The sequence below is a fragment of the Ammospiza caudacuta genome, chromosome 9 (assembly GCF_027887145.1).
Source record: "Ammospiza caudacuta isolate bAmmCau1 chromosome 9, bAmmCau1.pri, whole genome shotgun sequence".
Taxonomy (NCBI): Eukaryota; Metazoa; Chordata; class Aves; order Passeriformes; family Passerellidae; genus Ammospiza; species Ammospiza caudacuta.
In genome coordinates this window covers 31,965,318-31,979,756 of record NC_080601.1, presented here as the reverse complement: position 1 = coordinate 31,979,756, position 14,439 = coordinate 31,965,318, and the positions used below count along the sequence as shown (strand labels likewise).

The 14,439-nt window shown below is 40.6% G+C and overlaps 1 protein-coding gene across 2 annotated transcripts in view; it reads left to right on the top strand.

The window, feature by feature from the left end:
* GFRA1 (GDNF family receptor alpha 1) overlaps positions 1 to 14,439 on the top strand; it is a 133,429-nt gene that overhangs the window by 71,910 nt on the left and 47,080 nt on the right. For both annotated transcript variants that reach the window (XM_058810560.1, XM_058810559.1), the window contains exon 4: positions 10,578 to 10,917. In XM_058810560.1, coding sequence (XP_058666543.1) covers positions 10,578 to 10,917 — 340 coding nt within the window. The remainder of the gene's footprint in view (positions 1 to 10,577; positions 10,918 to 14,439) is intronic.

The window sequence follows — 14,439 nt, the reverse complement described above, 5'->3', positions numbered from 1 at the left end:
CACTGCTGCTTTCACTGGGCTTTGGCCTCTTCTCTCTCTTGTGCTGGTGGGCTTTTGTCATGACCAGTGAGACATCTGTGATTCTCCCATCTAGGAACAGTGAAGATTTCCTCTTGTTATTCTGGACAGATCTTTCCCTTTCTCGGCCTGTAAGTGTTCTCTGAGTTATCCCATCAGCTGCACTTGTCAGACTGGATTCACAGTCACCTCTCCAGCCCACTGTCCTTTCTCAGTTTCCTTCTGAAAGAGGGACACTGCAGAATAAGCAGGATACTTTTTCTACTAAGGTTTTATATACTTTGACTTTTTTTTTTTCAGGTTATAGCCATCAAGAGCAAGCTGCTGTCAAAGATAAGCTAATATATACTCCTGCAGCAGGCAGTCAATGTGTGCAAACCATCCCTACCTACACTGCTATTGCTCGAGGCTGGAGTAAGCTATGCTTCAGCAACTCTTGAATTAACAGGTTTTGTCTGTCTGTAGCAATCTCCTGAGTACAACTTGTACAGAAATTCTTGGTCAATGATTTGGGGTTTTTTGGTTGTTTTTTTTTTTTTTTTTTGCGACCTCTTGTTTTGTTTTTTTCTTTCCCAAATCTGCGAATCAATAGAACGAGTTTGGATTTCCAGAAAATGTGTTTGGGTTGTGAAGAAAGAATATGAGGGGTACTAACTTAAAAGACACGAAATGGGAGAATGAGAGTCTTCAAGAAATTAAAAAGCCATTGTTAAGAGGAAAAGAGTAAATTTAGGAAGAAAACAGGGGAATTATGTTGCAGAAAGTGCTTGATAACATACCATGAAAAAATTTTAATGGGATGCATTGGGAATACTGAATAGCTGTTCAGAGAGGCTGTGGAGTTACTGAAAAACCATGTGATTCTGATATCAGATATGAATACTTGCTTTATCACGTGTATGACCTTGTATTTTTAGAATTTCCTTTCTGCCCTGACAAGGTTTCCTTCCTTGTCATCTCCTTTCTCTGCTTCAGCCTAAATGCTGCAAAATCTGGGGGGCTTTGGGCAGACTTAGCTGAGAGATACATAAAAGTATACCTCTATTGACGAAGAAATTCTTGGCATGTAGTTGAAACATTAAAATATGTATTGGAAATGAAAAAATGTTGAACCTCAAAACAGGCACTGTCTTTGCATTGATAGCAAATATTATGGCTGAGACTGAATTAGGACAAGATGCAGAAAATTAATAACAATTCGGTAATATTTTGCAAGATCAAAACCATATAGCCAGTTTATTAAATAGTTCTAAAATTTCTTGTTAGTATTTCAAAATCCAGTTAAAGTTCTGAAGTTTTTCAGAAAGAAGGTTTGGATGTTTTGCTTGATCCTTCATGAAAGTTTGTTTCTTCTTAAGTTTTTTTTCCTCCTTCCATCAGACTTAATGTTTATATTACACTGAGTTCAAGTATTTTAGGATCAGCCTTAAATGAGACACAAACATTTGGATTTTTTCTCAAGCTCTTGTGAAATGACACATGAAACCAAATAGTACTGAAACATTCTTGTACATATATATGTGTGTACAAATGTGTCTGTATGCATCCATGTGAGGAAGACCTAGGCCATTTTAAAGTAAGAATATTTTGTGCAGTCAGTACATGTAATTGCAGAACTCCTCTGATTCTGGTCCACCAATGTAAAGAAAGCAAAATCTCATGTTGAATTTAGTTTCACCAAGTGTAGCATAGTGTGGTTAGAAAAAGCCAAGCCAAAGACCAAGCCAGAAATCATTGCTTGTCTGGAATCTGTGGTTGTTTCAGGTTTGGATGTCAAAGATAAGAGCATATCTGGCCCCTGTGCTGTAGCTGGCAGGGCTTCAGGAGTAAAGCAGTTGTGAGCGAGCAGAGAAGGGACTTTGGAATTTCCTGCACTCCTGCTGTGTAGATTCAAACTCTAAGTTTAAATAATGGATGAAGCTAAGATTATTATAATTGATCATTGTATGATTTATATGGAGTAATTATAACTAGGTTGAGGAAGAATTTTCAAAAGCTAGTTTCCTGGTAGCCAGAGTCATTAAATAACAGTGTGCTGCCAAAACAAAAATTAGGTGGGAACGTAGCCACAGAGTTCAGAATGTCTGTCCTCCACCTGATTTATGACTGCTCTGATGATGACACTATCAGTGGTATTTTCCTGTTACGAGCAGTAAGAGCTGTTTCAATTGTTTTTCTTATCTTTCTAACTGAGCTCCACATTGTTTTAAGTGTAGTCAGGCATAATAACTGGAAAACTGTAAAAATCTAATGCATAACAAAACGAAAAGGTGTAAGAGGTTGAAAAGGTTAATTAAAAGTGTAATGATTGCATTTACTGAGACAGTCCAATTAATCACTTTATTCCAGTGGTCATGTGATACAGAAACCATTGCTCCAGAAAACTGATTCCTACTGCTGGGATACATGGTCTGTGTTCATTTAAATTTGTATTTTTCTATAAATGGAAATTTAACTTTTTATTTTAAACTGCTTTTATTTATTTGAAATTATTTAAGTAGTAGCTAATGTTTAACCCTGTGTCCCCACATAATACACTCTTCCAGCCATGCTCCCTCTGAACAGGATGGGAGCATTGCCCCCTTGATACTTGAGTCTTACAGCCCCACGGGAGGTTTTCTTACAGCTTAATGGGCTTGTAGGTATAGAAGAAATGAGGCACTAGAAATACATCATTATGTAATGTGATCTCTCTGAAACAGAGTATATGACCAACAAAGTGAATTCTCAAGTGTCAACAAGCGCAGCTAAATGTGGGTTTTACCACGTCAACTGGAAAAAAAAGGCAAAAAGAACCTTGAAGGATCAATTACAAGGGTCATAACCTTGTATTATCTGATTTGCTGTGATATTCACACAAGCTTTATTGGAATGGAACATAAATTTGAAAAATAGTGAGATTAGAAAGGATTGCAGTGCTAGAGCAAAGAGCTCAAAGCTTTCTTCTGGCTTATTTTGCTGGGGCAGCACTTTAGAGGGAGCCCATTATAAGCAGGAGAATAGTAGTTATGTTAACATGGTAATTAATCAAGTCTGAGGAAAAGAGGAAACAAGTTGTGAATTCAATTCTGTAGTAATAAAAAGAAATGCTGAAAGTTGCCCTGTAAATTGGCATGACTTTGGCAAAACAGTCCCTCACTGTGTCTTGAGAACTTGTGAGCAGTAAATCACTTCTCATGGCAACCGTGTAGGTTTGAATGTTTTCACAGGTTTATTCTCTATTTCCGTGTCTTCTGGTTCTTTCCTAATTCTGTTGACTTAGTATTTAGCTAATAATAAAATACTGAACTGTAGAAGACGAGAGCATATGCAGTAACACGTTTGCACTCTATTTTTAAGGGGAAATTAATTAGAAGAACTCAGCTGAAACTGTGCTGATAGCCTTCCACATCACAAACCCAGCCTCTCACTCAGCACAGAGCATGAATTGTGTGTGGAATGACTGAATCCCTCACAAAAAAAAATTGTATGCTGTACATGGCCCCAGTCATGCATAATCCATCCCTGGTGTTAGTGTAGTGTAGATAGGTTAAAATGATCTTTACACCCTAAAACTCTTTAGGGTAGAACTGAAATCATTGGTGCAGTAATGTGAGAAACAGTGGCTGGATCAGATGCAACAACTGTAGTTTCTTTGTTTAGCAAGTCTCTGGCTTTATTAATGTGGTTCTGCCTCCTAAGTGAGACACTTTGGACAGAAGTAATGGTAGCTTTAAAGAGCCAAATTCATAACTTAAATTATTGAAAATTCAGAATAGCTGCAGTGAGCAAAATGACTGCGCTGGCATAAATGTAATGTAGAACTGCTGTCCTCCGTGCCATGTGGAAAATTAGGGACCCTGGCATAACCTTTCATGAGATTTGTAACAGAAATGAAAGGTGATAGATCAGGGTATTTGTGAGTGAGGACAGAATTTCAGCAGTGTATGTTAACACTGGGGAGCAAGGTTTCCTCTCCATCTCTGCCCTTGTGGAACTAAAATTTAAAGCAGATCACTGTAGGTTTATAAGACTTTCCTCTTACATAAGTTGTAATTTGAGCAGATGTCCCTCGGCTAACCCACAGGGCTCAGCCACCTTGGAGTTTTCTGCTCAGCTTTTCTCCATTCCTCCCCAGTACAGAATTTAAGTGTTAAAGGAAATAGTAAGATATAATTTCCCCCTTTTTAATCAATACATGTGCAGCTTATGAATTGCAGTTTCACTGCAACCTTTATTTGCAGTGTCTGTGAAATGCACTAGGTAATGGTTAACTAAAGCAGGATCTAAGTCAAAATATAGGCAAGAGCTCTGTCGAGTATTAGAGCCCAGATCAAGTGGTGAACTTGGGCAATAAAAAATGCAGCATTTAGAGAATGTGGTCCCATTAGTAGAATTAAACTTCCAGGACAGATCAAGAGATAAATGTATCCACCTGAAAGTCAGAAGCTTCTTCTTTGAGGTGATACCTAAAATCCTTAGAGGAAGATCAGAGTCTTTATAAGGTACACAGAGAAAACAGTTTTAACAACAAGCAAACAAATATAAAAAGGAACAAGAAACTCTTTACTGTGAGGGTGGCAAGGCACTGGAACAGTCTGCAGATTGCCAATGCCTGGAAATATTCAAGGCCAGGTTGGATGAAGTTTGAGCAACCTGGTCTGGTGAAAGGTGTCTGGAAATACAGAAGGTGAGCTTTGTTGGAAGGCTTTGGGCTGGAGGAGCCAGACTGAGCATCTGCCCACACAGCAGTCAGGGTGTGCTCCTGGGAGCAGCCAGAAATGTCATGGGCCCCAGCACAAGGGGTCCTGGTGCTTCAGCCACTAAGGAAGGGATCAGAACAGTCCTTGAGCGAGTGTCTTTGCTCTCTGCTCATCTCTGCAGGATTTCAGAAAGCCTGGGAGGGTACCCTTCCTGGGGGTTTGGCAGTACCTTGGTCTGGAAGGAAGGCAAGGGGGTGTGCTATAGAAAGGGTTATGGATTTTTTGAAGGGATTAGAAGTAGGGAGTGCAAGTGGGATCATGCCTCTGCAGGCTTGTGGAGTCTTCTTCAGGGAAGGTTTCCAGTCATTGCTCTTGTAAGAGACGAAACTCTCCTTCCTGGGCGCAGGCCAGCAGCCAGCAGTCTGCCTCCCAGTGAGAGCTCTCATTCTTGGGCTGAAGCATCTTGCTCCCTCTTTGTTTTGCAATATGCACCATTTCCTTGTTGAGAACACTCTGAAGTGAGATGGTTTGAGAGCCCTTCTGGGAAATGAGAACAGTGTTTCTGAGTCTCTCATTCCACGGAAGGCGTTGAACCAAAGTCTGCAGGATCCCAGCTGATGATTCACCAGTGGAGTCTCGCAGAAACAAACAAAGGCCAGGGTGTGTTGGGAAAGGCTTCAGACACAGCAGTTGTGCATAACACAGCAGCTGAACACTTCCAAACATAACATGGTAGATGAACTCTTCCAAATCATGCCTGTTGGTTCATGCTAAGCGATTGTTCCCAATCTCTAAATGGCCTGGACAAGAGACACTGTTTACCTCCTCCAGTAAGTTTATGGGGTTATTCAGAAGAGAATTCTAGAGATCTAGGCAATTTGTGTGATCAACAACTTAATGACTTACCAGGAATGTAAAATGTTACAGCTTTGGGTTTTGGAAGCTGAAGTCTCATTTTGGGCAGTTTTTTTTCCTGTATAGATCTTTCTGCTGCTGTAGCTTTGGTTGTACCTTTCACAGGCAGCAGTCTCATCTTTGTCACCTAGTGGTAGTATTCTGAAAGCTCTGGTCACAGCTGATAATATATTAGCTTTAATTTAAAAACTAAGTCACCTGCTTTTTAAGATTATGGAAAAGGTTTGAATTAGGCCAGCTGTTTAGTAAAGGCTAAGCAGAAGAGAACTTCAGAATAACACTATCAGTCTCAGGATTTTTGGGGATGACTTTTATTTTCTTCCATTTGGGATTAGAAATAGTGTATTGAGGAAAACAGTAGTTTATTTTAACCCAGATAACAATTTTTCCTATGCTTTCCTTACTTTTTAATCTGCTCTTCTTACAAAGCCAAAGTACTTTGGTGAACCCCACGGCAGTATTTTTGTTTAAGTGGGATCATGGCCCTCTTCTTAATTTTGGTCAGGTTTTGGTTCCTGTATGCCATATTCTGCACCTATGTTGGCGTAGGCCCATACCCATGTGGTCACCTCTATCACTTTGCAATTTTGCCTTCCATCACATTAGCATTTATTGCTCTCTTTACAGAATTCCCTTCACTATATCCACTAGAAAACCTACTAATGCTAATTACTTCCAAAAAGTAATGGTAATTTTAATGACAACCTCAGTAAATTGTTTTTTATATGCTGTAAGAAATTTGAAAGCTAAATGTCCATTTTGCTGCTTAATAAGAGTCTTACAGAACAACTAATATTCCTTGTGCTCCTTCTGTCTGGTGGGAGCAGAAGTAAGAATCTCCCAGTACCCATTGAGAATCCTTTTTTGAGTACCATGGGGTTGGCTAGCAGGAGTTGAGGAGACACAGGAGTGTGATGGTGTTCACAGGGGTCTTACGTTGAGGGAAGAAACAAGGATCTGACTCCATGTTTCAGAAGGCTTGATTTATTATTTTATTATATATATTACATTAAAACTATACTAAAAGAATAGAAGAAAAAGTTTCATCAGAAGGCTAGCTAAGAATAGAATAGAAAAGGAAAGAATTATAACAAAGGCAGCTGTCTCAGACTCTGTCCAAGCCTGCTGGGCTGTGATTGACCATTAATTATAAACATCCAAGATGGGCCAATCAAAGATCCGCCTGTTGCATTCCACAGCAGCAGATAATCATTGTTTACATTTTGTTCCTGAGGCCTCTCAGCTTCTCAGGAGGAAAAAATCCAAAGGAAAGGATTTTTCATAAAAAGATGTCTGCGAGACAGGAGGTAGAAATGAAATAGAAATGGAGGTGCAAGGAAAATAAAAGATGAAGAGGCTGTGAAAGAGGGTGAAGCATGAGGAAGATCAAACAGGGTAGAGGAAGCCCTGTTAAGACTTGAGGAGCACCTCTGGATGAAAGACGAGGCTTTTTGGCTCTCTTTTTTTCTGTGGTCTGTGGGAGATGGAGTCCGGGACTGCTGCAGCTCTTGCAGTGTTGGGCCAGGATGGAATGATGCAGGAGGTGGCAAACATCAAAGTGGTTGCACTGCAGTCCAAGGCCTGCTTTTTCACCAGTAGAATTGGTCAGAAAAGGTGCCACATGTGCTCCATGTGCAGTAGGAGGGCTGGGGGTGCAGCTGAAGGCAGGTCAGTGTCAGTGCCCGCTGGTCCTGCCCCAGTTTGTGTGAGCTGCCTGCTGGGACGGGGGTTTGGGCATCCCAGCGCTGCTGCTGTCCCACCAAGGCTCAGCTCCTGGCTCTGCTGGGCTCTGCCATCCCTCTGCCTGCCCCCATCAGGGCAGCATCCCCAGTGCTGATGGAGGCTCCTGCTGGGAGGCAGCAGCAGCATCCTGGTGCCTCCAGCTCAGCTCTCCTGGCCCCGTGCTGCAGACAGGACCCAGCGCCTCGCTCACAGCCAGCAGGCACCACTCATCCCCCTGTGAAGTGACTGCCCACAGGTTCTCTGCTGGTTTGGAACGAGTGGAGGGCTCTGTGGTTTGGCAGAGGTTTCCAGAATGGGCCCAGGCAAAGTGGGTTTGGGAGAGAGGAAGCTCTGGGCTGGGAAATGGTGGTGCAGAGAAATCTTGACTGGTCTCAGGCTCCTGCGCTGACTGCCCCCAATCCATATCCTAATGCCCCAAGAGAGGGCAGAACTGAAAAATATCTCCTTACACAAACCTTTCTTGAAGGATTCTGGCATGAAAAGTAGCTCTGGATAAGATCCATTTGCTTTTAAAGTAGTCAGTACCTGGTAAGAGCCAAACTCCTGCCTGTCTTAATAATTTAAGCTGTGCAGAACAGAAGCTGGGTGAAATTTTGACCTTATAAATTACTGCTGCATAAGTAATCCTCAGGAACACTCCCAGTGTTGTTAACTGTTTGTAGTTACCCCAGGACTTGGGAATAATTCTGCTTTTTTGCAATAGAAATAAAGCATTAAATATGTTGTAGACTGTCAATTCTTCATTCAAATGTGATTTAAAAGCTTAAGAGAAGTTGGTATTAATGAGAAGAGTTGGTTTAGACAATCTGGTTTAATTCAGATGCAGTTGATGCACCTCTTCTACATTTATTCTTGCTTTTAAAAGATAAAAATAGTTTGTATAATGTTACAAGTATGCCAGAAACAATAGTTAGAGACATATATATCAAAATAGAAAAGGCAAGGGGCACAATACAGCCAGGGCTGGTTTAAAAAACAAAACCCCCCAAACCAGTCTGTATTCAGAGTTGATGTGTAGAGAAATGCGAGTGTTGGGCAGATGTAAATTGAATGACAGGTATGAATATGCATAACTATAGTTTGTGAAGACTTTGCACCTAATTCAACTTTCACCCAAGATAACTCTCACTGCTGTTTGCACTGTCAGTGACTTGGCTTACGTTCTGCCTTTTTAAAAAAGATTGATTAACCTGTCCCTTCTGATTTTTGAGATGCTTGTATTCACAGTGCTTTTTAATTCTGTAGCAGCATATATGGATACTGTAAGCTGAAGTCTGTTCATATTGCAGTACCCCATTCGGAGCTGTTCCACAGAATTTTGTTTTAAATGGTGGAATTCAGCAGTTGACTCCCAGGCACAAATAACCATGTAATTACTCTGCAATCACATAGTAATTAGCATATACTATTCATATATTGCATAATTATATGCCCTGCAGATTACATAGTAATTATATTTGTACTAAACATATAATTCTATATACTGTATAAAAAAAACTTTGAGAGTTCATAGTTAATATTATAGTTGTATGCTAATGTAGTACAACATTTTATATAAAAATGTTATAATTTTATGACAGGGTTGTGTTTTGGGTGTCTCTTCTGCATCTGGTGTTGCATAATCTGTTATAGGCTGCTATTAAAAGAAATGCTGGGCTCTTAATTTATAGTCAAATGCTGCATATTTACAGTTTTGTAATTTATGAAGATAAGATGCAAAAGTTGCCATTTTGTTGTGCAAGCAGCTGAGACTGGGAAGGACTTGGAGTGTGGTTGTTAAATTACAAAATTTAAATGTACAAACACACTGAACACAGTAACAGCACGCTGCTAGAGTGAAACACAAATCTAATGCTCCTTAGCTCTGTGTTATTTTGGGGTAGGTAAGATGCATGGGACACTTGCAGGTGATCTGTTTGAATAATGGGAAGTGTGTGCAAGGAGCCAAGGCCCATCTTGGGCACAGTGTGTTCCAACAAATGCAGCACCTCAGTGCAGCATCTCAGCCACGCTGCTCCATACTTTACTGCTGAGGAAAAAGAGAAAAAGATGAGTGGCAGTGAGTTGTAGGAGGACCCTGGACTGAGTTTCTGAGTAAAGGTGAAAGATCTAGGGAAATAAAGCTTTCTGTAAGACCAATTTAGAGCTTTAGATCATTTAAAAAGTTTTATCTTTGGCCAGTCCCCCCAAGAGGTTACAGCAGATTTCAGATATTTGCAAAATGTTTTGTTCAGCTTGCAAATTCTGTAGCAGTGGGAAATTAATGTATTTTCTTGGATCTCTGATGTTGGCATTCCTAACATCCAAAGCACATTACAATTATTCTTAATTGAATTTTGCAATCTGATGCCAGTTGCCTTAGTTTTCAAGCAAACCATCTATTAGGTTTTAATATCTGGGTAATGTATTGAGAAATTAAATGTGTAATTATAGCCTTAACTTATATCTGAGTTTAATTTTTACTATAATTTCTTGTAGTGTGTATATGTGTGAGAAAGGGACATCCTTGTTTTAAAATGTTTCTTTCACAGTCACTTTTAATTTTATGTTGGCTTCTTCAAACCTTGTAAAGTTCATAAATTTTCCAGGGTTTTCAGGTGGCATTTATAGATCTTATAACCATACTTTACCTAAGTATGGAACTTGTGGGTGGCCTTAGAGAGCTCCCAGACATGAGGCTGCACCTGATTTTCTTCCTATTTGGGTGGGCTGTCCTCAGACCTCATGTAGCACAGGGCATGTCTTCTTTACTTTGTGCCTATACACGGATTAATTTTAGATGATGTCACCTGAGGCAGGCACGGCATGTCACTGAACTTGTTCAAGGGAAAGAACTGGGAAATATCAAAGCTTTACAAAACCAGAGTTAGAAGGCCATGTTCTCACTGTGTTCATATGCCAGATGTGTGCTTTTAGAGAAAGAGAGCTGTTTAGTGAGACCAGGTCTTAACCCAATACTCACCCTGCATGTCTGCTGTGAAGAGGATGAAGTACAGCTTGCCCAGTGTCATTTATTCTGCCCTCACAACATGCCCATGCTCTTGTTCACTTGTTCAACCATTACCCCAAGAACCAGAAGGACTGGTCCCCGTTCCTGGTACTGAAAGCTTTGTATGCAAGAAGTAATTGTATTGAGGGTCTCGTTAACAGTGAAATAACCGCAAAGCGCGAAGTGCAAACGCGACGCCTTTCTCACTGCTGTTGTGTTGCTTTTTCCAGTGGAGCCAGTGCTCTCAAAGGGGAACAATTGCTTGGATGCAGCCAAAGCTTGCAACCTAAATGACACCTGCAAGAGGTTCAGATCTGCTTACATCACCCCCTGCACCAGCAGCACGTCCAACGAGATCTGCAACAAGAGGAAATGCCACAAGGCGCTGCGGCTGTTCTTCGACAAGGTGCCCCCGAAGCACAGCTACGGGATGCTCTTCTGCTCCTGCCGAGACGTGGCCTGCACGGAGAGGAGGCGCCAGACCATCGTTCCCGTGTGCTCCTATGAGGACAGGGAGAAGCCAAACTGCCTGAATTTGCAAGAGTCCTGCAAGAAGAATTACATCTGCAGGTAAGGTGGCGCGCGACAGGGGAGTGATTAATGAGGTACCAGGGAAAACTTGGTGGTGCTGATGGATTTGCCAGGGCTAAGGGTCGGAGTGCCCACGAAGGAAAGGGATGAGTCAGGGGAAAAAAGCAAATGCCTCTGACATCCTTAACAGAGTAACAAAAGCCCTCATTTGCTTACAGTGTGTGCCTTCTCCAAAAGTGGTCACAGCTACTCTCTCGCATTATGGAGGAGTCTTTAAACCCCCAGTTTAATTTTTACAGGTTTTTGTTGGAAACATTGTGTGTCTCTATGAAATAATGTCTCAGTATAATTTTTATGTCCCATTAGTGACCAGGTAAAAATAGAATTTTTATTACAATGGGATTTATTTTCATTGCCCATGTGAGTACTAATAATTGGGAATACAAGCTTCATGTTGGACTTTATAAATAGTCACAATGCACAGAGTACTCATGTGTTTTTAATTCATTGGAAAAAAGGAGTCCACATTTTAGACAGAATCCCACTGTCTTCATAGAGCTGTTTAGCTTTGAAATTGTCTTATCTCCCCTGCCCTGAGCAGAGTGCTGGGCTAATACAACTGGGGGGTCATTGATTCACTGACCTGATTCCCAGCCTCTTTCCCTGGGTGTTCTGGCAGTGCAGAGCCCTGCTCCACGGGACGAGCTGGGTCCTTTCCCCTCCTGGGGTCCCTGCAGGTTCTCACACAGAGCTTACTCAGTGGCAAATGGGCCTCCTCTGCTCTCAGGAAATGCTTTGCTCCTGCTTAGCATTGTGTATGTTTATATTAGAGCATTGTTGTGCTAATGTTGTATTTATGAAGTCGTGCCCGAGAATCCTGCTCGTTTCTAATGTGTAAATTTCTTGTAGATTATCCAATTCTGTGAATTAGGAAACAAGGGAGATAAACACTATTGTAAAATGTCAAGGACACTGAAGATAAGATCTAAATCTTAATAAGTGCTTACTTATGCTTGGTAAAATATTTACTTTGAAGTTTGTTTATGAGATTTCCACTGCTGGTTTGAAGCTTTTTGCGGTAGCACTTCAGTGCCTGAGTGTTGTTCAGAGGTGAGCAGTGTCCTGTCCTCCATGGCTTTGGGGGAATCTGGAGACACATTTCCTGCTGGCCACAACAGGAGCAGATGTAAATCAGAGCAGTCTGACTTGCATTCAGCACCTTGATTGCTGATGCAGGTTATGAAAGCTGAGTATGTGTAGCCTTGGAACAATCAATTCTTTATTTCCATGTTGCTCCATTAGTATTTTTGCTTCTATGTGTTCCCTTCCCTATACACAGGTCCTATTAATTAGTAGAATTTACTGTGTTTTCTGCCAAACTGCCAGTGAAATTGGAGAGATGATTTTATAGAGAGACTTCTCCCTGTTATTTGGGTTATAGTATTCTGGAATTAACTTGTTAAATTAATGCCATTACTTCTCTCATGACTGTGTTTTTCTTTGGTCAGCTTTGATCTAATGTTGTCTCAGCAGTTAAGTTTTTTATGGCATTTTGTTTAATTTAACTTCATGAGTCTGGTATTGCTCTTTCTCCATTGCAACATTGCTGGGGAAAGCTTGGTAAAATCTCTGCCTGAAGTTGCAGCCAGCACTGATATGAAAATGGATTTATTTGTAAATGAATAGTGGCTTCCTTTGCTTTAGAGCATCAAAATTAAAAAGTTTTGGCTCTTCCAAGGCTCAGTGAGACCTGGCTGTGAGGGTGAGGAGCAGCACTGGTAAAGGGAATGGGTGGGCAAATCCCTGCAGGATGTAGGGCAGGCTCAGTGTGGGCAGACTCATTTAAGTCCTGTGGAGGTAAATCCAGCTTGGTGCCTGTCTGAGAGTCCCCTCACGTTGTGTTACAGCCTCCTGGGCTCTCTAAACTGCTGGTGGTTTGATACCTTCCCTCCCTGCTGTCATGGAGAGGAGGAATTGGCACCAAAGCTGTCCCAGCCTATCAGGCAATGAAAGACATTTTGTCTCTGTGACTTGTGCACTTAGAGGAAATTGGTGAGATTTGTTCCCCTTGTCCTGCAGGAAAACAGGGACTTGGGCAGGGCAGGAAAGAAATGGGAGATGTCCTTGCTGTTGTAATTTCTGGCACTGATGAATATCAGTCCTTATAGTAATTCCAGATATGTTTAGAATAACTAAAAGCAGTAGTCAGTAGGTGTGTAATTCTGACTCTGATAACTTCTATTTCATTTTGAAATCAGAGAGAGTATCTAAATGGCAGAATAATTTGAATATATGGTCTGCCTACTGTGAAACCAGGTAATTTAGAAACTATTATTTGCATCCCTATTACACCTATTAAAGCCTTTTCGTAATACTAGGGGTATTATGAACAAGGGGTGCAGGTTCTAAAGGTTTTCTGAAAATATGTTCATAAAATGGTTTATGAATGCTGCTTACTCAGAAATGCAAGATTTGAATCTGCCTGTACTCTGTATAAAACATCAGCTGGGACTGTGTAAAGTATTCAAACATTCAGTTTTGAACACTGTTTAAAAGCTTTATGCTGGTGTACATATCACCAAATCTGTTCTTGAAGCAGAGTTAAGAGCAGGGAAACAATCTGGCCAAACCACAGGCACCACTAACGTGGTAGGATGCTTTGCTTTTTTATTATTTCTTTATTCAATTCATTAATCTGTTATATAAGAAATTCTCAATCGAGGGATAAAGAGACCTGAAATGTCAGGAAATGCAAATAAGTTCTGACTTATGTAAACAGTCCTAATTTTCAACTTCATCAGAATGCTGAATGGTTCACTTTCATTGTCATTTGTTTGCTGCCTCTTCTTGTACCCCGTCCTTATCCAGCTTTGAAACAATTGTAGTCTCTCAGGCATGTCTGTCAATGCTCAGTGAGGAGAAAAGCAAAAAAAGAAACCAAAGAAGAAGCCATTAGAGTTCTTTTCTGTTGTGAGCATAAACAAATCTTCTAAGAAAAGTCAGTGTACTATCAAAAACTTTCACCAGTGATGTCCTGGAATAGCAAAAACCTCTAAAGAACCTTGTGATCTGATCACTTCAGCTAACAATTACTCTTCAGAAAGCTGACTGGCATATTTTAAGAATATCATCCTGCTGTAAATGCAGGGCAGGATGCTTCATATTTGCCACTATCACATTTGACAGTACTGCAAATACCATTTTGCTTGAGTAATGAAAGCGTGAGTCATTAGTTTGGTCTTTTTAATAACCTGTGTCTTGAATTTGCATACTTGGGATTTTTTCTTGGATATGTTTCGAAGACACTGACCAGAATGATAATGATACAGACACATTACTTATTGAAATAATGCTGTCAATCCATTCATGTGCTGCAAAGATCAGAAAAGAAGGGCAGCATCTTTTTGCTAATAAAAGAAACTGTTGGGAGCATGTTTCTTGTCCTTCACAATAATTATACTCCAAATGACTGGTCAGATCATTGAGGTCCATTTTGAAGCTCAAATAGCCCTAAAGTAGTTCTTAACTAATTTCAGAAGACAGTATCTTCTTAATTTTTTT